We start from the raw sequence: 19,697 nt of genomic DNA on the forward strand, positions 1-19,697 counted from the left end.
GGAAAAAGATCAGCCCATGACTAAGTAGCTGCTCCAGCCTTGAGGGTTTTAAAAACTTGCAAGGCCTCTGACATGCTGATCAAGCCTGAACAACAGCCTTAACCAAACCTCCAACATCACGCTTCTAACTTCTGAACAACAAAGCTCTCTAGTGAGTTTGCATTATCTCAGTCACCATTATAAGGACAGGAAGGTAATCACAAGAATACCTTGCATGTATCACTGACCGTGATTTGGCTTGCTTTGTAAGTTACAAATGGTACCATTCTTAATAATGCAGAGGTAAAGGAGATTAAAAAGCGTCAAATTCTCGGTAGGACAAGGTTCTTGGCAATCAAGTCTAAAAGTCATGTCTTAAAAGAGAGGAAGTGTATTGGTCTGTATCATTTGGGGTCTGGACACAACTATGGTGTTGTGAATGTGTAAGAAACTGTTTCTTACCACAGGCAGTTATTGTTTCACTGTATTTTCAACCCAGTTTCCTATGGAAATTAGACTTACTGAGGCAATCTGTGTCTCTGTGTGTGGGTGTTTAGCTGGCAGTCAGACTGTTGCCCCTCCTTCCCTTAGTTTTGGAAAAGTCAATCAATCCTAGTCAGAGGTACATCCCTTACTGCTACGAAGAAAAGGTAGCTGGAAGAAGGACAGGTGGCTCTCTGTAGGGCCATCCCTGGGAAAGACTACACTGTGACCTCGATCCTTAATAGATATCAAAAAATCTGCATGGGAATCTGTCGTAGAGACAACATATCTACAAGAAACGAACCTTCAGTAAATTGTCTGCCCAATTCAGCTATTCCAGCTTCCGCTATTTAAGTGCCTCAGTGCACCAATCTCATCGGATTATTACACATTAAAAAAGAAGGAAAAAAAAGGAATTGGTGGGTTTTGTGGTCTTGATAAGTTGAACAATAGTTGGGTGCTTTGTGCTCTTACTTCCCAAAGTGATCCCTCTCCTGAAGGAAGGTGCAGATGTCTCCGACTGAAGGACAAACAGGAAAGATGATGGTTAATGTGAACACTGCATTGCAGCCGTGGAGCTGATGATTACTCACAAAGTACTTCATGGCTTCAACCAAGGAATTCTGCAGCAGAGTAAGCTCCGCTGATTTTAAGAGGCCCTGGGAAAGGTGGGCTGTGTCCTGCTGACATATGCTGGGGACCTCTAGTGCCTGGACTTGGTATAGGAAGGCTCTCAAAGCCAGGAACAGGTTTTGGAACAAAATGGGAGCAGCTGCCACACATGCCGTTATAACACTATATGTCCATCAGTGCTCCTGGCATCACCATCAACAGAGCCTACCTCATCTTCAGTCACTGCCTCTCTCTCCTACCTCCACCCCAAGCCTTGGGCACAGACCTCTGCAACAAACTTCCTTCACACGTCTCCCACCTACTGAGCACATGTGCATGCCACAGAGCCTGACAGCTGTCCCCAGCACCCTGGCCAACTTCCCTCCGAGACGCTGAGGAAAAACGGTTTTCGGACAGCACAGGCATGGGATGAGGAGCGGGGATCTACAGCTAGCCATTCACGTACTTTCCTAAGTTTTCAGTTTTCTATCTTCTAGTCCGTCCTTCTCCAAGAAAAACTAGTGTATGCCTGCCTGAGGCAGTGAAAATAGCAGGGACATGAGGAGGAGGAACAACAAATGGCCTCTTCGAATCTAGACATTTCTTGATCTTCTGTGGGATCTGACATGGCTGCCAGTAAGGTAACATCTAGGATTATAGGCCACTTCTTTGAGCCCAGAAGAAAATGAACTCAACAGATGCATAAATGGTGAGGGAAGCTCTGGGCTCCAAGACACTCATTCCTTTGCCTTCCTGCAGCTTGCAGGCCGTTACAGCTCCACCATGGTGGCAGCCTCCAAGATGCAACTACTGCAGTCAGTAATTGCCAAGAGCAAGAGAATATACGACCCATCCTCCTCCCTGCTCTGCTGCACCAGAGGCTGGCTAGTTAGATTCCCCAGTTCCCCTCACAGATACTAGCCCTAGTGGAAGTTTTCAGCTATTTAGGAAGAGCATCTAAGTGGCACCTCTCAGACTGCTGGTCCATGCCATGCATGGTGAGGAGAGAGATGTTGTGTCCCAAACTGCTGCCTTTCTAAGTGAGTGCTTGGTGCTGGAGTGGAGGCTGGACTAAAATGGTCTGCCAGAAATGGCCATGAGGATCCATTACCACAGCCTCCTCTAAAAAGTCTCCACTCATGCCTTCAAACCCCTGTTCTGCTCCAACACTTTCTCTTTCTGAGGTCTAATCTCTTCGGAGATCCACTGTCTGGGCTGGACTGCCTGTGAGTAAAACCTCATCTTCCTCCCACACCCTTTTTTCATTACCTGAAATCAATATCCTTTTGTTGTTAAATGAGGCTTCATCCTCCAGGTTTATAAAGTCCTCAAAAAGGAACTGCCTGGAGACTTGCGATTAGCCTCTGGCAACTTTTGGTCAGCAAAACCTGCTGCTGGACCTGAGCATGAGCCTCTAGCTGCTCTAGGAGAGAACAGGCGAAGAACACAGAGCGCAGTGACCACTGTGTGCATAAAAGGAGATCCTCATCTTTCTGCCTCACACCAGAGGCCATTTTCATACAGCCCAAACCAAACAGGAAGTGATATGCTGCACTTCAGAGAATTTGATCTGTATATGGAAAAAGAGAGGTGTGTGGAGACATGTGCGTACGTGCATGTCTATTTGTGAACTGGGCAACTACTGGGCTATGGATTGGTGTTTGTGTGTATGTCTTGGCTTGGAAGGTGAGAATGATGTGTATTTATTTGGGGAAATGTCTCCTGTGGTGAAAAGATCTCCTACAATTAAGCATTCCCCACAGGGTCCGTAAGGGTTTATCTATCTGTAGTGGAGAGGGAATATGAAGCTGTAGAAGGAAGCGGCTATATCTTTTGCATACCTTGTGGCCTGTTGGACAAGCCATGTAAAGCAAGCACAGCAGCTACTACAGAGCAGTGTTGCCTGGCTGAACTAAATGAGAGGCTGAGGTCAGAGGGGATGATTCCTTCACCTCCTATTGGGTGAGGGCATGTTTGGCTAGGTCAACAAACTGCAGGACGGTGATTCCTGTGGTGTCATGTCATCTGCAAGCATGAGGGTTGTGCCTCAAGCATGCCCAGATACAGCACTACCCTTGTTCCACTCCAATCTGACATGGGTCTGGTGAAAGTGGGACACTGGTTGGGAGGCTGGTTTCATTCTGGTGTTGCTTAGGTCAATGAACAGAATAATTTTTCACAAACTAGCCCACATGTCTCTACTGGGGATTGACTCCTATCCAGTTTCAAATTGATCTGTGCACACGTGCAGACCCTGAGAGTGATATGAGTGGTCTGTCTGGGTGCTTGGGTCTCTTGTTAGTGTCCCGGGAAGACAGGTCCCTTTCTTTCCCTTTTGCTCCTCAGCAACAGTTACATACTGGTCCCCAGTATAACCGAGCCCTGCAAACTAACACCTGATCCCTCCACCCTTGTTTCTGCACCTATTGCTCTACCAGCAGGAAGTAGGACGTGGTTTGGGGCTTTTTATTCTCGGCCTCACTAGCCTTTTCGATACTTCAGGGCCTCGTCTCAGTCTGACAAGGCAAGCAAGCGGCAGCTTCCTGTGCAAAGGTGAGAGGGAGAAGACAGAGAGATCGAGCACGTACAAGAGAAACAGCTCCACAGCCTTTTGCTCTTGCAGAACTATTTGGCTGGAGGCCCCTTTTCTCTCATGCCAGCAGCGCTGGCAGACAGGTGGACATGCACTGAGTGAGGATCCTCCCCCTGCCCCTCTCCCTTCCCCAAGTTTCCCTCACAGTTTGACAGCCAGCGCCTGCTTTCATCCAACCCAGCGACCGAGTCCCAAGGGACTCCCTTCATCTGGACCGCCTGGCAGCCAGTGTCTGGAGCTGGAAGGTAAAGGGGGTGATACCAGCTGTCTCCCACACGGGGGTGGCTCATCTGAGAAGCGTCTTGGAAGGAGTTTCGGTCTGACAAATTGATTCTTGCCGTTGGGGAGGGCTGAGCGTATATTTATCTCTCTGTCTCTCCACAGTCCTCTCAAATCTCATACCCCATATCTCACAACCACCCCAGCTGCTTTCTTTCTCTCTCTCCTTTGCCTCTGAACATGTTGTTGTCCTGTTTTTCTTCTGAACCCAGCCTTTTATCACAACTGGAATCTATATTACGCCTCATGCCAGCCCAAAAAAACTTCCTATTCCCCTGGCAGTCCCAGGAGGGTTCAGTGGCACTCTGTTTCGCTTTGCTCAGCCCTGCCTCTGCTCCAGGCTTACTGAGAGGTGAGGATGGTCCTTTCTTCTCTGGGCAGAGCCAGACCTCAAGGTAGGGGTGTCCAGATGGATGGGGCAGAGGGAGGAAAGATGGCAAGAGGCTTAGAATTTTAGGGGTGAGAAGCCCAAAACCCCAGTCTGTCCTGCATGGACCAGGGCTTTACAGGCTTTACAGGACAAGGAGTCCCCTTGCCACGGGTAGATGAGGGGTGCTACAGGGTTACATAATTACAAAGCCTGGATTTTCTGCTACACCTAAAAGCAAGGCTCCTTCCTAGGCAGTGCAGGGTCTACTAGGCAAGAATGATGCATGATTTGTGTATGAGTGCGTATGATTCTGTGGTACGGCAAAGCCTTGACTTTCCAGAACCTGATAAACTTCCCTTTCTCCCTCATCTTTTTCCTTGTCCCAAAAAAGCCATTCCAAATCTACCTCCTAAGCTATGTGCTCTGCCATTAACTCTTACTGGCAGCTGGAGGGCTCTCTTACTCAGCAAACACCTAGCTATCTCAGCCCTAGGGCTTACCAAAAAAAAAAAAAAAAAAAAAGCTTCAAAACGCAAGTAGTGCTTAACCAATGCAGCACTCTCTACCTGAGTCAGCAAGCAGCCTGAAACAATACATGCAGAGTGATGTGCACTCACACGCATTTCCAGAAGGCATTACCTCTGCAAACAGCCTGTGCGCCTTGCACTGTGAATGGTTTCAGGGCTGAGCAAAGCACCCAAGGCAGGAAAACTATGAGGTGCTGAGACACGCGCAGCCTCTGGAGTGCAAGAAATATGAATTTCTGAGCCTGGAAGAGTGACACTGGCTTTGAACCCTGCCCTGGGACTGAAGAGTCCTCCTCTGAGATGAGACCTTCCTAATGTGCATTGCTAAGCTATGTTGGGCTGGGGGGGGGTCTTCTCTCTTCCATTATGTCACCAGTACAGATGAAGCCCTCTTTGCTGCTGCTGTGCCACCTCTGGCTGTTCAGCCTCATACCTGTCTCACCGGTGTCAGACTCTACACAAGGTAAGAAGTGATTCTCTTCACCCATGCCAGGGAAAGATGTCAGCCAGGGGAGGGTGTGCGGCAGGTCACTAAGCAACACCCTCATTGTAACATATGACCAGAGGAGGTTGCAAAAAAGATCTCTTGCAAGTACATCATGCTCCAAGGACACAGAGCAGCTAGAGAGATGAGAGTCTCTGCTTTTCTTACTTGGAGGCAGTTATTCAGTAGAGGAATCGGTCTTCAGTTTGGGAGGGGGTAGAATTGTCTGTGTTGGCGGTTAATGCCAAATGGCATTGCTAATTCATCCGTGTTGCTGTCCATCTCTTCTCCACTGGCAGGCAGCTCCAATCTAACTTGTTGGTATGACTCACGGGCGGCTCTGTTCTGCACTTGGAACCCAGACAGGGATCTTGCTGAAACACCGTGTCAACTGGAGTTTTTATCAAAGTTAGGTTTATGTGACAGGTGGGTGACTGGAAAGGCTAAGGCAAGCCAATGCTTTGAAGGAAAAATATCCTGGAAAGTCTGCCTCTTAATGTAAATGTAGGCTACCTTCCCCCAGGCCAGGTGTTGTAGATTCGCAGAGATGAGGGCCTTTGCCTTTGAACTGTCACTCTCTAACCCTTTGCTGGCTGAGATGCCAGCCTCTGCTCAGTGTTCACCTTCTGAGGGTATTCAAAAGTCCAGCACAGCCCATCTTCTGCATTCATTGATCTGTCCATGCTTAATTTTCCAAAGAGCTCTGTTCCCTGGACTGAAGGACATTTGCAACTAAAAAGTAGGATGTACAGAGAAAAGCGGGGGGGGGGGAGAGGGAACGAGGGGGTATAAAGTTATACAAGAGCCATTTGCCCATTGCCAGGATGAGCTGGACATAACAGAAATGTTGTTCCTTCCGTGAAAATGAATTAGGAAATTTTTCTTCCCCTTATCCTAGTCTCCCCTGGCCCTTTCACCTCTCCTAAGTTCATGATGTTTTTCTCTGCCATATGCCACCCATCGGGGAAAAGGCATGTGGCCAGCACCACAGTAGGGGTTGACTAGGTCTCTGTGGTCTCCAATTCTGACATCTTCAGTCAAGAAAGGAGCCAGTTTGCTCTAGGACTTCCCTGCGTGCCCATCACAAGAAGAGGCCCAGTGTGCTTCTGGCAGTGAATAGGTCTCTCCTGACTTCTGGCAGTGATATCTCCTAATGGGAGTTGGGGTGGGGAGGGGGATTGCTGGATGCACTCTGAGACTGGTGCATGGAACTAGAAAGCCTAAAACATTTCTGTTGCTCCATAGGATTGAATCAAAAGGGTTGGATCTGGAATTGGGGCTGTGCTAGGAACTGTGCTAGGTTGACCAGAGCTCTAAAACATCTCCGATGTGTGTGCAGTCTATTTTGCTTCCTCTGCAGCAAACCACTCGCTGCAGGAGCAAGGACCAAGGACTGCGGAGGACCAATTAGCCTTTTGCCCTTCAAAGCCCTTTGGCTTGCCCCCCATAAGGGGCTGGGTTACAGCTATCTCTTCAAGGAAAGTAAGAGGCGAAGCTCTCCTCTTCCCACCATTGGCAAGCCCCAGGCCTGGTCTGACCTTACAGCTGGAGCAGCCAGCTCAGCCTGATACCCCTCCATCTGCAACCCTCCTGCTGCTCTCCCACTCTGTCTAGCCCTGTGCTATATCTCAGCTTAGGTGTTCCAGCCACACTTGTCAGGGGACACAGCAGAAGAGACGCTATGGCATAGCACTGCCAAGCATGAGTTACAGCCCTGGCTGAGTACAAGATGGGACCTGGTTCAGAGGATACGTTTCAGTATTTGAAACACTACAGGAGGGTCAGTAGCTCAAAGGAGACCTGTAAGCCCTAGAAGGGATGAAACAGACACTTGTCTCCCAGGGCCACATTGACACAGCTGGGGGCAGCAGCAGCAAGCTCTGCATACCCTTTGTTATCAAGAGGAAGCAGAGGAGGTAGCTGGAGGCTTTTGTGAAGCCAGAGACTGGAAATCTCTTGCCATCTTTGACTTGAAATAGCTGGGATGCAATGACTTTCCATGATCCAGCGCATGAGAGATGTCTGAGTTATGTGGTGGGGAGGGAAAGAAGGGGACGATTTCCCATTGCAGGATTTTGCTGTAAAGTTTTCAGCTAGGTTGGTGGGACGCAGAACACTTTGAAGGGCTTCTTATGTTACATAAAATTTGACTAAATGCAAAATGTCCTCCCCAGCTCATTGGTTATTTCCTGCTTAAAACCCAGGTCATTTTTCCCACTTGAAAATTTCAAGGAGCACTGTGAATTACCCAAGGCAGAACACATAACAGGGCTTAGGACATGCATCAAGACCTTCAGCAAAAACATTAATGTAAGTAATTCGTCTGAGATATCCTGGCTAATAACAAGGCAGGCGGGATCTATATGTGATTTTGGGTGTATAAACAGTGTGACATAGTGTCAAACCCAGGAGCGCTGCAAAGAGCCCAAACCTATTCCCTGGCTCCAGTCCTGTGGGCTGACTTGATGTTATATGTTAATATTCACCACCCTTACGGGTTCCCCTGGTGGGGGGGGGCTGAATACATTGTGAGTTGGGCCATGCTGTCATGACACATGCAGAAGAGGTGCAGAATAGACAGATCACATGCGGTGTCCTATGTCATAATTATCTGGGCTTGGCCTTATTCCCTTCCTCTGAGCAGGAATGAACGTCAGCACTGGATCTGAGGTTACCTCTAGACCACGTTTTCCTTAAAAAGGTCAATACCGTTTTCCAGGTCATTAAGTACTGTAAAGCCTCTGGTTAGATGTGTCAGATGCAAGCTGCAATGGCAGTGCATCAGAGGAGCCAGTGATGAGACAAGTCTTCTAATTATTATTACTTATTTAAATCAGTAATTTGTTAGGCTCTTTAGGTACTTCCGTCAGTCATACCCCGAAATTGCTGTAGTTTTTGCGTTTTCAGGAAAAAACAAACCAATATGAGCTAATTCTCCTTATTGCTAAGGTCATAACCAGTTTTAACAATAGCCAAGTTTTCTCATATTTGCATCTCATGTGCAAAAATGAATGTCGAACTTGGTAAGCAGCTCCAAAAAACACTCTTTCAAACTCTTTTCTTTCGAATCAAGCTAATTTACATATCACATATTTACTGCTGTATGATACACATAACCCTTTAGTATTGCTGTGGAACCACATTCTATCAGTTTATCATAACCTAACTGCTTCAAGCGTAACATTTAATCCTAATATTATCTTAATCTTACTGATGAATGTACAATATTTCTGTCAAAATATTTTGTCTCACAAAACATGTCACTCATTTTTCCAAAATAACTTTTTTTCCTGCTTAGTCAGGATGTAATAATCCTAGCAAAGTAAGACATCACAGTATTTAGTGCCCTGCTCTCCAAAGAGCAAAAAAAAATCCATTCGTATCAAACATAAATCTTTGGTTTCTCTATTCACCTCTGAGGCTTAGGCCTTTCAGCCAAAAATTTCACCCTTATTCATTGTCAAGTAATAAGGTTCCTAAACCTCTTATATGCAGGCAATGCATAGAAATATGAATGTTTATTAATGAGGCTTGGGTGTCACTAATGGTAATTTCCCCTTGTAGACTCAATGCTTCACCACTTCAGACCGTCTAACCATAGCTGTACACTGCCAAGTTGGAGAAAAGAGAACTACACTTGAGCAAAAGAAGAATTTCAGTCCACTTGCAAATAGTAAGTGCTCATCTGTCTTGCAGTCTCTGGAGCTTCCCCATGAAGTGATACCTAATTTCTCTTCCCCATCTGCCCCTGTGCGACACTCGTAGTTGATTTTAGACCTACCTCTTTTCCTTGCCCCCGCAACAGCTAGCAGAGATGGACCACACTGCCTCCTGTCACTTGCACCTCTGACCTGTAGTGTCATGCCAGCTACTGTAAATGGGACACTGTTCAAATGAGACACTCCTATAAATGGGACATTGTTCAAAGAGGGTGCTTTGCTGAGAAGAGCCAAGCTTTGCTAGATCCCTGGGCTAATGTTCTTAGTAGCTGTCATTTGCTGTAGGATTTCTGGCTTCAAACAAGCCATGACAGCTCAGCTGACCCTCTGAAAAATATATGCTGCAAAAAGGAGAGAAAGTATTGCTGCTCTTCCCATGCACTTCCTCCCAGACATGTGCCTTCACCTTCCTTTGAGCCAGCTTTGGCTTGTGTCACAGACTTTGCTGAAACTATTCAATTCACTAATCCAGCAGAAAAACATCCCCTTGGGTCATTTTTTTTGCCAGAAGTGTGAGTTCAACTGGCTCAAGAAGAGGTTCAGTAGGGCTGCTGCAAGGTAAAGCACAGGAAGGCATGGCTGGGGTCAGATGCTTGGGAGGATCAGCCCAGCCAGTCTGTGTAACTCCATCCCCGGTGGCTGCAGCTGTAGCTCTCTGAAAGAGCAGCTGGGAAGTGGCTGTCACTCCAGCAGTGCTCCACTCCTGTCCATACAATTGCCTCATAGATCATCCCTACAAGATGGGATGCTTGGCCATTTGGAATTGCAATGTCTCCAGGGACCACACTCACAGGCCCACAGGAGGAGCTGCCCTTAATGTAGTCCAGAGAAAATAGGCCTTTTGCCATCAGTGTCATTGGGGAAGAAGGAGGAACAGAGAGGGGGGGACTCATTAACCATCTCACTCAGCAGTGTTTGGCAGGAGTCTGTGAATATGACCAAGACACCAATCCTGCTTCATAAGGTTTTCCAGTGGAGCCCAGTTATGAACAGACAGGACAGAGGTATCAGCCTTGCTCTCTTTCTCTTTCCAGTCAAGCTGAGGCCTCCGGAAAATCTTCAACTGATTAGGAACACTGAAGACACCTACAACTTAACATGGACCCTGAATATTTCCTCTCACTACTTAGATGGTGAGCGGGAATATCAAGTGCGGTTCCGAACCACGAGTCAGCCCTGGGAGGTGAGTACAGAGCAAGAGACTAGGGCCTGCCACCGTATGGCTCCTGGCCTTCCTTAGATCATCCAGGATGGGCTGCTGGGCAGAACAATCCTCCCCTCAGGAGAAAATCAGTTTTAGTGAAGCTGGAGAGGGGATACCCCCCACTTTTAGATGTGTCACCTGCTGGCAGTGTTTGGTGGTGACATGGAGGCAGATGGGAATCCTATTTTACCTGGTGCTGTGACAAGAGAAATTCAGGCAGCTCCAGGACAGACCTGGGAAGGGATGAAAAGAGCAAAGAAGACTTGTCCTCCAGCATGAAAAAGCAAAGCTCGAGGAGGAGGGCTCTGAGATGGGTTCTTTTTGAGGGCCTGACAGGGATGGATGTGTCAGGTTGTGAGCCACAGCAGTGTGGTGATGATGCTCAAATTTTTTCTCTTTCCCAGGAGGCCAGGATCGTCACCATTGTGCAGGACCAGATGTGGGTAGTGTTCGAGAGCCTGTCCCCCAACCTGAAATATGAGGCAGCTGTCCGCGCAAAGCCAGGCGCCTCAAGTACCTGCAAAGGCGTGTGGAGTAACTGGAGTGAGACAATATTGTGGAGGACGCATGGTAACAGTAAGGATCAGAATCAGGCAATCTGATTTGGAAGGAAAAGGGGGGACTCAGAGAAGGAAAAGAGAGGAAAAGGGCCAAAGCAGGCTGGGAAGGAGGAGGAAGAAGGGAAGGGAGGAGTGCATTAACTGAAGAGCAATACAAAGACTGGAAGCTATCTTTCTCTCCTAATCTTACAATTAGGCTGACTTAATAGGATTTAAGGACAAAAATTACCCCCGGCCCTGGTAGAAGGAACAGCAGTAGTCCTTCTGACTCCCAGAGACCAGGCAAAATCCACAAGATGTAAATAAGTGCCTTCTTCCTCAGAGCAGTAAGGCCAGATGTATGACCTGCAGAAGCAGTGGGTGGGACTATCATTTCACCAGGTGGCCATGTGACCTGTGAAAAACCTGCTAAAATGGCCCAGTTCAATAGAGTAATGGATCACTATGATGCAAACTCCTAAACTTAAGCAGACCTGAGACTAAGAATCGAAGTCTCATGGAGAATGAATGGGACTTACGTGCGTGCACCCATTCCACAAACATCCCACCTAGATGTGTATCAGTCATTACCATGAACCCAGCATGGAAGACACCTCCTGCAACCTTGAAATATAGTGCCTTGAGCAAGTCTCTGTGGTGAGTCACTGGCCCTGGTCTCTGTCATTTCCTCTCTGGGAAATAGGTAGCTAGAGGTTATTCCACCTCACGTTGCCCCCACTCTGCCCCTGCTTAGCCTCTCCCTGTTGTGCTTGGTACTGGTATAAATGGAGGAGCTATGTTTAGAAAGGGCGCTGTGTTGCTGTGGCGATCAAATTTTGACAGTGTGTGATGTCAATGAATAGGATACAGCCGCAACCAGTTGCCATAGCAACCAAGACCCAAAGATAACCGGGGTACCAGAGGCAGAGGAGACAAAGTGATCTTAGAAACATCTCAAGGACAAGCAAAGAAATAACTTCTTAAAAATGTCTCCTTCTGTTTTTCACTGCTTCCCCACAACTACTCCAGAGGAGCTCTGCAGGCCCAGACCAAGGGGCACTAGGGATGGAGGGAAATGAGGCAAAGGATATAGGCAGCAGAAGAGCAAGATCAAGCAAAGGTGCTTTGGGGAGATGTGTGTAAAAGAAACAGATTAAGAAAAGTTTTAGATGATGCAAGACAGACCGCAAAAGTGCTGGCAGAGCTGGTATGTGGGAACTCAGTCCCCTTCTCCTACCCCTACAAGCCAAATACCTAAATGATCATGTGGCAGAGAGCTATATCCTGCCTAGCCTCCTTAAACTCTCTCACACCTCTCCAAAGCCAGCCCTTCTCCATCCTTGGCCATCCTACTCTCTAACGAACACCCATGAATCCCATGACTCTATCTCCCCCACCAACATATAGTCACCTCTCATGTCCCCAGCTCCACTGAAGCTGATTTTAGGACTCTGTTTTCCTTTGTAAAGAAATGGGCAGGATGATGAATACTCCTACCAGTACACTGTGGCACCTCATCTGCAGCAGCCCCCAGCTGAGGTGCTACTACAAACAAGGAATTCAAGCTGTTCAGCAAGGAACTATTTGTTAAACCATGCCAAGTGGACTCTGAAATCCATCTCAGCTCTAAGGCATCCTAGACAACATAACAGAAACCATTTATCTGATCTGTATCTCAGGTGATTTTTTTGGCAGAGAAATATTGTAATACTGAAAGGCTCACTTTGACCAGCTTGAACAGCCACAGGACTGCAGCTCCAGAATCCTGGCTAGATTTTCACAGCAGCTCCCTCTTTCTCTTTCATCTTGCAGAAATATTCTTCCCGGTCCTACCAGCTCTTATTGCAAGTACTTGTATCTTTGTGATCATCGGGACTGCCTTCCTTGTTAACTTGCGGACCCTAAAATGGTAAATGGGAGTCAAGTGTTTCTATCTGTTTCTGTCCTGTTTCCTGCATGTCTCCCCAAAACCCAATTTGTTTTTTACTCAGCATTGCTCTGGACAAAGAGGGACTCCTAGATATGGTTTATAGCCCAGCCTTTTGAGGTTAATATCTGTCTGGGGAGATATATCACAACCCAACATTATATGGTGCTAGTAACATTGTCATATTGTGCCACTCTCATGTAACATGGTGCCATGGCCTTATTGAGTTCGAAATAGCTGCCTTGGCCCTTCAGTTGCCCTTGGATTAAAGCGATGTTCCTTTTCAGGGATGCTTCGGAGGGATGCACCAAAATTGCCTCTTAAAAAATAGGCCACTGGGCTGAGCATTCTCTCCAGAGAGAGGACCAAACAAGCCAGTAGGTACTACTGCCTTCTCACTTAAACTGTCTAGCAAGAGCTCAGGCAGAACATAGTGATATTTCATCTGTAGGCAGGACCCCTGAGTGAACAGTACAATTTTTCCTCCATGTGGCCTATGCAGTCCTAAATTCCCTCACCACATGCTGGTAAACATCTATATGATACTTTAAAGACCTCCTCCCTTTGCCACCATTTATGCCCAGACACTGCTCTAAGTCAGAACTGAATGTGTCTCACAAGGTTACCCAATGTAATAATAATACAGAGAGTGACCTGTCAGCAAACTAGGAAATGGCTCCAGGTTGTAGTTTCCTCATCTCAGGAAAGGGACAGAGAAACAAGGTGCTAATGTTAACGGCAAGGAGCAGGAAGAAATGCTTTCAGGGAAGGAAGGAGCAGAGTCTGGGATGGCTGTTCTATAAGGAAAGAAGGAGGAGCATATTAAAGAAAGATGAATATTGAGAAAGTCAATGGTCACTATGGTTTACCTTGAGTCATAACACAAAGGTGAGGAAGTGCTAGTTATATGGCACACAGATAAAAGGGCTCCGTTCTCCACAGAGTATAATTAACCTATGGGATTGGATGAAGGATAATGCTGAGGTAAGATCCAAGGAAGGATTAGATATGCATGAATAAAACTAGCATCTGCAGTGATGTAAGGTAGTTTATATGCAAGAACTATCAAATTTTTATGCTCCAGAGAGTACAGTGATTGCCTCCAGAGGTCAGGATGGTCTTTTCTCAGAGCATCCCACTGCACAGCTTCAAGAAATAGCTGACAGGATCAGCCAACCTCTCCAAGTAACAAGGAAACAGATTAAATCACTTTGTGCTGCCCCAGTGTGATAAAACACTGGTTCCAGTAAAGCAGGAGCAGCTGGACTGGTGCAAAACATGCTCAAATGGTCTTGCATGCCGCCGCATTCTAGCTAACAAGATAGGCATTTACATGTGCCACTCAGGCCCTCCGCTCTTCTGAGTCATTGTGGGGGCAGCAAAGCAAAGAGACGTGACTCACAGCATCTAGACCTTTGAAACAAGGGAGACCTGCCCAGCGTGGCAGAGTGGAGGGCCAGGTGGCTTGGCCAAGGTGACCAGCCAAGGTGGGGAAGGCTGTTGGCTATGCTTCCCCAGAGAAAAGGCTGAGGGGAGATTATTTTCCAATGCCAGTTTCACCTACCTCTTCTCTGGGTGTCTTACCCAACAGCTATTGCATTACTGGCCACTCAAGAGCAAAGAGATCCCTCAGGCTTGTTCTTCTTTTACCGCACTCACATGCCATGGTAGTACCCACGAGCTGCAACACTCCAGTCCCCACCACAGTGCCATAGAGGTCAGAATCAGGTCCTGCTTCACTTCTCCTTCTCTTTCTCACTTCTCAAGGTTTAAGAAGATGCTGAAGGTTCACATCCCAGATCCCAAAAAGTTCTTTCCCCCGCTCATCTCAGTTCACGGAGGTGATGTTCAGGTATGGTGCCAGGGTTGAAGCCGAGCGGTTACCAGGGAGAAAGGAAGGAAGGGAGAGCCCAGCTGTACATGCCTTGTGAAGATCCCAGGTCCTCAGCCCTACATGTGCACTCACAGCTCGTGTTCCTGCAGCACCAGCTGCTGGGTTCTCTGCTCAGGTTTTATTTTTTGACCTTCCTTTTTGACCTTCCAAAACTTACCACTTGGCTGATGCATCTCTAATTACAGAACTGAGAAATGGCAAGCCACGCAAACCTCAGCACCCTGCTTTACTGACAGAAAAGCCTGAGAGAATACAAGGGACCTGCAGGAGGGAGTCTGGCCTCTCAGATCCCCTCCCACCCAGCTTCTGTCCTGCTTGCCTGCTCTAGAGTGTCCAGCTGTTCCCCAGATTTCTTGCTGTGATCCTCTTCTTTTGGTTATGAGCCTTACCTCTGGCAGAGTCAGCCCCCTTCTGCTCCTACTGTTAATTGCCATCACTCTGCCTGGATCAGGAACTTAGCCATTTTCTATGTACATCCTCTCTCTTTCCCTTCTTTTTCCCTCCCTTTCTCCCTTCTGATTTCTCATTCAGCACAGGCACCTGAAAAAAGAAAATTACAATTCTATGCTGTATTAAAATGAGTGTCAGATGCAAGATGTGAGAGGTAATCCTAAGGGGCATCTCACTTTAAGGATGGAGACAAATTACAGAAGGTCCAGAGCACTGCAAAGCTTTGAAAAAGCCTAAATGCAAAAAGCCTTAGAAGGCCTGACCTACTGAGAGGGAGGGGGTGAACACAATTCACAGACAGTTTCCCAATGCAGAAGGAACTGGAAAATTTGACTTTACTGGACATAAAGGTGATGAAAGTTGGATATTACCTAAACCAGTCTATTTTTAAAGGATAATGAGGTACTGCAAGATACCACTTAGGATGAGTGTGGCAATGCAGGCACAAGGGACATGAAAGAGCAGTTTAGACAAGAAATCTGCATGAGGCCAGGTAGGTGTATTAGAACCTGGCTCAGCACATGGGAATGGATTACATGAGACCCATCCCAGTACTGCTTTTCATGTTTCCACTATTGCTCCTCTTTACAATCTTGTATTTTTATCTATTATTCCCTAATTTTTCCTTTTGTCTTTTTTCTTCCTTCCACTTTAATCCTCCACCCTCCCTTTCCCCATAGAAATCTCAAAACATAGACTTGCAGGATCTGCTCTTGATTTGGAGTGACGGAAGGATGGGATCCCTCTGAAAATACTAGAAATGAGATGTGATGTGTGTGAAATCCCCCCTCCCCTCAGCTCTTGCTTGGCCAGAGAAAAGACCACTTATTTGCCTTGGGCGCACAGAAGAAGAGACCATTAGTTCTTCACTGAGTGTTATACTCTGGATGTAACAGTCTCTTTCCTCTGTTTCTTCCCTATTAGAAATGGCTTTCCTCCCCGTTCTCCACATCTTCCTACTGTGTGAGCAGCACAATCCCAGAGATCTCCATGCTTGAGGTGATGCAGAAGAATGATCAGGAATCCCAGTTTCTCCTTTCGAAGGGCATGCTGTCCTCTGAACCTCCCTTAGAAACCAGTGGGCACTCTCTGTCCAGCTGCTTCACCAACCAAGGCTACTTCTTCTTTCATCTTCCCAACTCCTTTGAGATTGAGCCCTGTCAAGTTTACTTCACCTATGAGCCTTTCTCCCAGGAGAACAGTGGCAGTGAGGATGGTGAGTCTTACCACGCTCTGCCTTCCCCTGACCTCTGCACGCTGGCAGAGGATGTGCCTGTGTTGTCCCACAGCTTCCTCCAGTGCATCAAGGGGACCCAGGGCTTCCAAAATGGTTCCTTTGTGGAAGAGACAGAGGGTGAAGTCCAGCAGGCCATGGCTATTTCTGGGGCTCTCCTGCCAACTGAAAGCACCTCGCCAACACCATCTCTGAAGCAAGATGAGGAAGTTACAGACAAAGCAACTTTACAGCCATCTAAGACCCTATGCCAGCTGGACACAGTCTTTCCTGACCCACCAGACCTGCATGACAGCAATACTAGTAAGGCCACAGAGGGTAGTAGGAATGCAAGTCCTTCACTTGATCCCAGCAATCCAGTGGCATATGTTAGCTCTTCTTTTTCTCAGCCTTCACCTCTGAGGCAAACTCAAGGTGAGGATCCCTGCAGAACAGCCTTCTCCAGCCAAGTCCCAAACACTGGTGCCTACCTTTCTCTGAGGGACCTCCAAGGTCAATACAACCATCGCTCTGTCTAGGACCTGCCTGGGAGAAACCCACAGATGGGAAAGGCCTTCCCTGGAGGGAGGGCCAGATGGAGAACTTGTCTATTAAGATCATGAATGTGGCCTTTAAAGGGGGTGGAGGACAGGGTTACTCTAGAGGGGTGCAAAACCAGGAAAGGGATAGGCTGGAAGAGGTGTAAATTCATGGATGGATACATTGGTAGCACTCGTCCCCAAGATAAAGCGACGGTAAGCAGACCACTGGAAATGAGAAGACCTTTTGCATAAAGAATTTGGCTAATGTATAGATAAAATTGCACACAGAAAGTGATAAAGGGGCATTAAAACTGTTTAGTGGCTATGCAGTTAATGGAGACACAGAAACTGGATTCTTAGGAATATAGGACAGCAAAGACTCACTTCCACGACTGAGCCTGTTTCTCTGCTACAACTAGAACCAGTGGCATAGAAATCCCTTCCTACACTGTTCAAGTGTCACCCTAAAACTCACCAGATCTTTTTTTCCTACCAGCTCCTGAAGGGATGCTGTGCCAGCACTTCCATGCTCTGCATCTGGGTGTGAAAATGGCAGCTAGCTTTCAGATTGAGCTGCCACATGTTCCATTTCCCTTGTCCCAGCTTACAGGGCACACAGACCTCTAATGGGGAGGAGAAATGCCTAAGGACGTGGATGTGAGTTTTTTGTACAAGGAATGGTGGCACTGTCAGTGAGCGCTGGGGCTGATGACAAAATGAATAAGGACAACTCCTAACTAATCCAGGATTGTTTTGTTCCCTGTGGTCTTCCCACTTCAGGTTACTCAGGGATTACGTTCTGAGCCACTTGGTCCAGCTTTAGACTCAGATCTTTAAGGTCGGTTCAGAGTCAAAACTGTGTCAGCTCTCTAAGCAGTGCAGTGTCAAAAGAAATTCCCATTATTGGGTTAAAAATACTGGGGAAATCCCCTGCCCCCCCACCAAGTCTGATGATGGCAGTAGAAAGAACACACACAATTTCCCATTCTTGCTGCAATATTTTTCATGAAATCGAAAGCCTTCTGCCCTGCAGGCAAAATACAGTTCTTTGACTATGATAACCTGATTGCAGAATAGCCCATCCCACATCCTGTATTAGTGGAAAACATTGCAATGGTGCTGCCCATTCCTTCCATTGCTCAAGGGAAAACATTGCCTAATTAGCAGCAAAGACGTAGCAAATGAGCCCAGAAAAGTAACTCACAAATCAGTACCTTTGCCGAAAAGAAAACTTCAATCCACTCACAAAACAATGGGGATAGCAATGACTACCTTTCTTTTTTTACTTTTTCCTCTATGCTTGCTGATCTGCCGAGAGAAACAGCAAAACACCACAGAATAAAGGTGGTGAGGCAAAGGATGACACTCTGTTCTGGTTCCATCTGTCCTTCCATTCACCATCTTTACTGCTTGTTTGTTTCTGTGTGGTATTTCTTGGCTATTCAGAAGTGGGGGAAAAGCCAATCTTGTGCTAAGATCTTTGTTCTAAGAGTTTTCAGATCAAAAAAGTACAAAGGTATCAAATTTGTTGGTATTTCTGTCATCCCTCTGAGTTTCACCCAGAAATGATTCTTCTCAACCTCTGTCTATACAAGTTTTACGCTTCCCCTTAGTCTCAGTCCCAAACTGTTACATGATCTTGCATTAATGCAGTCTAATTGTCATTAGGAATCCCAGATAAGGGGTTGCCCACTGGCTCAGATTTCACCTCAGAAGAGACTGCTCAAAGGAGCTGGGCCTGCCTGCAGCTGAGAGGGCTGGGGGAGCTATACCCCTCTTCTCATCAGCTCCAGCACCTGCCTCAAGATGTGGACTGCTCTATCATCTCCAGGAGGCAGCAGGTGATGCAGACCTCACAGTTTCCCAAATAAGCAAGGGCAAGCTATTTCCTGTGCCTTGGAAAGCTTCCCCGATGTACTTCAAAAAGAGACACTGAATCCCTCGCCCTGATGGGAAAATTGCTATCTTACATGGGCCGATGATCCTAGTTATGCTGGTGGTTCTCCTGTTCCTATGTAGATCTTCACAAGCTTCTCAATTATTCTTGCTACTAAGATGAATATAGAAAAAAAACTCCATACTTTGCCTCTGTTAATAAAAGAAATATCAGTAGAGCAACAGCATTTTGTTGTCCTTAAGGCTACGGGGCAATGGGGGAAAGGAATAACAGCCCTTTTCTAGATAGACTCTAGGCAAAGCTTTGCTGGGGGGACCAATGGACCTTTAGCCCTCCTTCCTCCTCCCTTTCCCAAGGGACTCAACATCCTAAAAGAGGGGATAATTCCCACTCAAAAGCAGTCAGAGAGGAGTGTGGGCAGGTGGTTGTTGAGAGCAAGGCATAGAAAGGGGATATTTGTAGAAAGGGCCATTTGGCCAAAGAGCTCAGCTGTGGTACCCCATCCAAAGCCCTTCATAGCGAATAAAAAATCCTCCACTGACTTCAGTAAGCTTTGAGTCAGGCCCAAAGCTCAGACAGAAGCTTAGGTTCAGACTGCAGTTTCAGGGAAGATGCACCTCTCCACAGATGATTTGGCACTCGTACCACTGTGCCCAGTGATGAGGAAGGAGGAAAGATATGTTAGCTACATGGGCAGCAGGTTTGGGGCTGTAAAAATAAGTTTCAGAGGGGTGAATCCCTCAGATATCACCATAAGAGGAGGAGGATGTTGGTGAATGCGCCTCAGAAATTTCTTTGCCACATTCTCTTCTGCCTGTTCCCCAGAAAGCAGAGTCGGAAGTGAGCCTACTGCAAGTACCTGCAAACGATCCAGCTGGTTCAGTATTTTTCACCTTTGTGAAAATGCTGACAGCTTTCGGAACTGGCAAGCTGTTAGCACTGTATTAGCAGCCACGCTGGGTGTGAATGTGTGACACTGCTTCAG

At 47.0% G+C, this 19,697-nt stretch overlaps 1 protein-coding gene across 4 annotated transcripts; it reads left to right on the forward strand.

Moving 5' to 3' along the window:
* The first annotated feature begins 3,366 nt into the window (after window positions 1-3,366).
* IL2RB (interleukin 2 receptor subunit beta) lies at window positions 3,367-18,929 on the forward strand. Of its 4 annotated transcripts, none has more exons than XM_009684304.2 (10): window positions 3,367-3,912; window positions 5,225-5,306; window positions 5,627-5,753; window positions 7,532-7,637; window positions 8,892-9,000; window positions 10,081-10,229; window positions 10,655-10,826; window positions 12,602-12,698; window positions 14,484-14,568; window positions 15,985-18,929. In XM_009684304.2, the coding sequence occupies exons 2-10, from the start codon at window positions 5,225-5,227 to the stop codon at window positions 16,810-16,812; spliced, it is 1,755 nt and encodes a 584-aa protein (XP_009682599.2). In that variant the 5' UTR covers window positions 3,367-3,912; the 3' UTR covers window positions 16,813-18,929. The 4 variants fall into 4 exon arrangements, with proteins under 4 accessions (XP_009682599.2, XP_068798951.1, XP_068798959.1 ...); XM_068942850.1 differs by lacking the exon at window positions 3,367-3,912 and adding an exon at window positions 3,931-4,341; XM_068942858.1 differs by lacking the exon at window positions 3,367-3,912 and adding an exon at window positions 3,931-4,298.
* Window positions 18,930-19,697: the final 768 nt, after the last annotated feature.

This window comes from Struthio camelus, chromosome 1 (genome assembly GCF_040807025.1).
Source record: "Struthio camelus isolate bStrCam1 chromosome 1, bStrCam1.hap1, whole genome shotgun sequence".
NCBI lineage: Eukaryota > Metazoa > Chordata > Aves > Struthioniformes > Struthionidae > Struthio > Struthio camelus.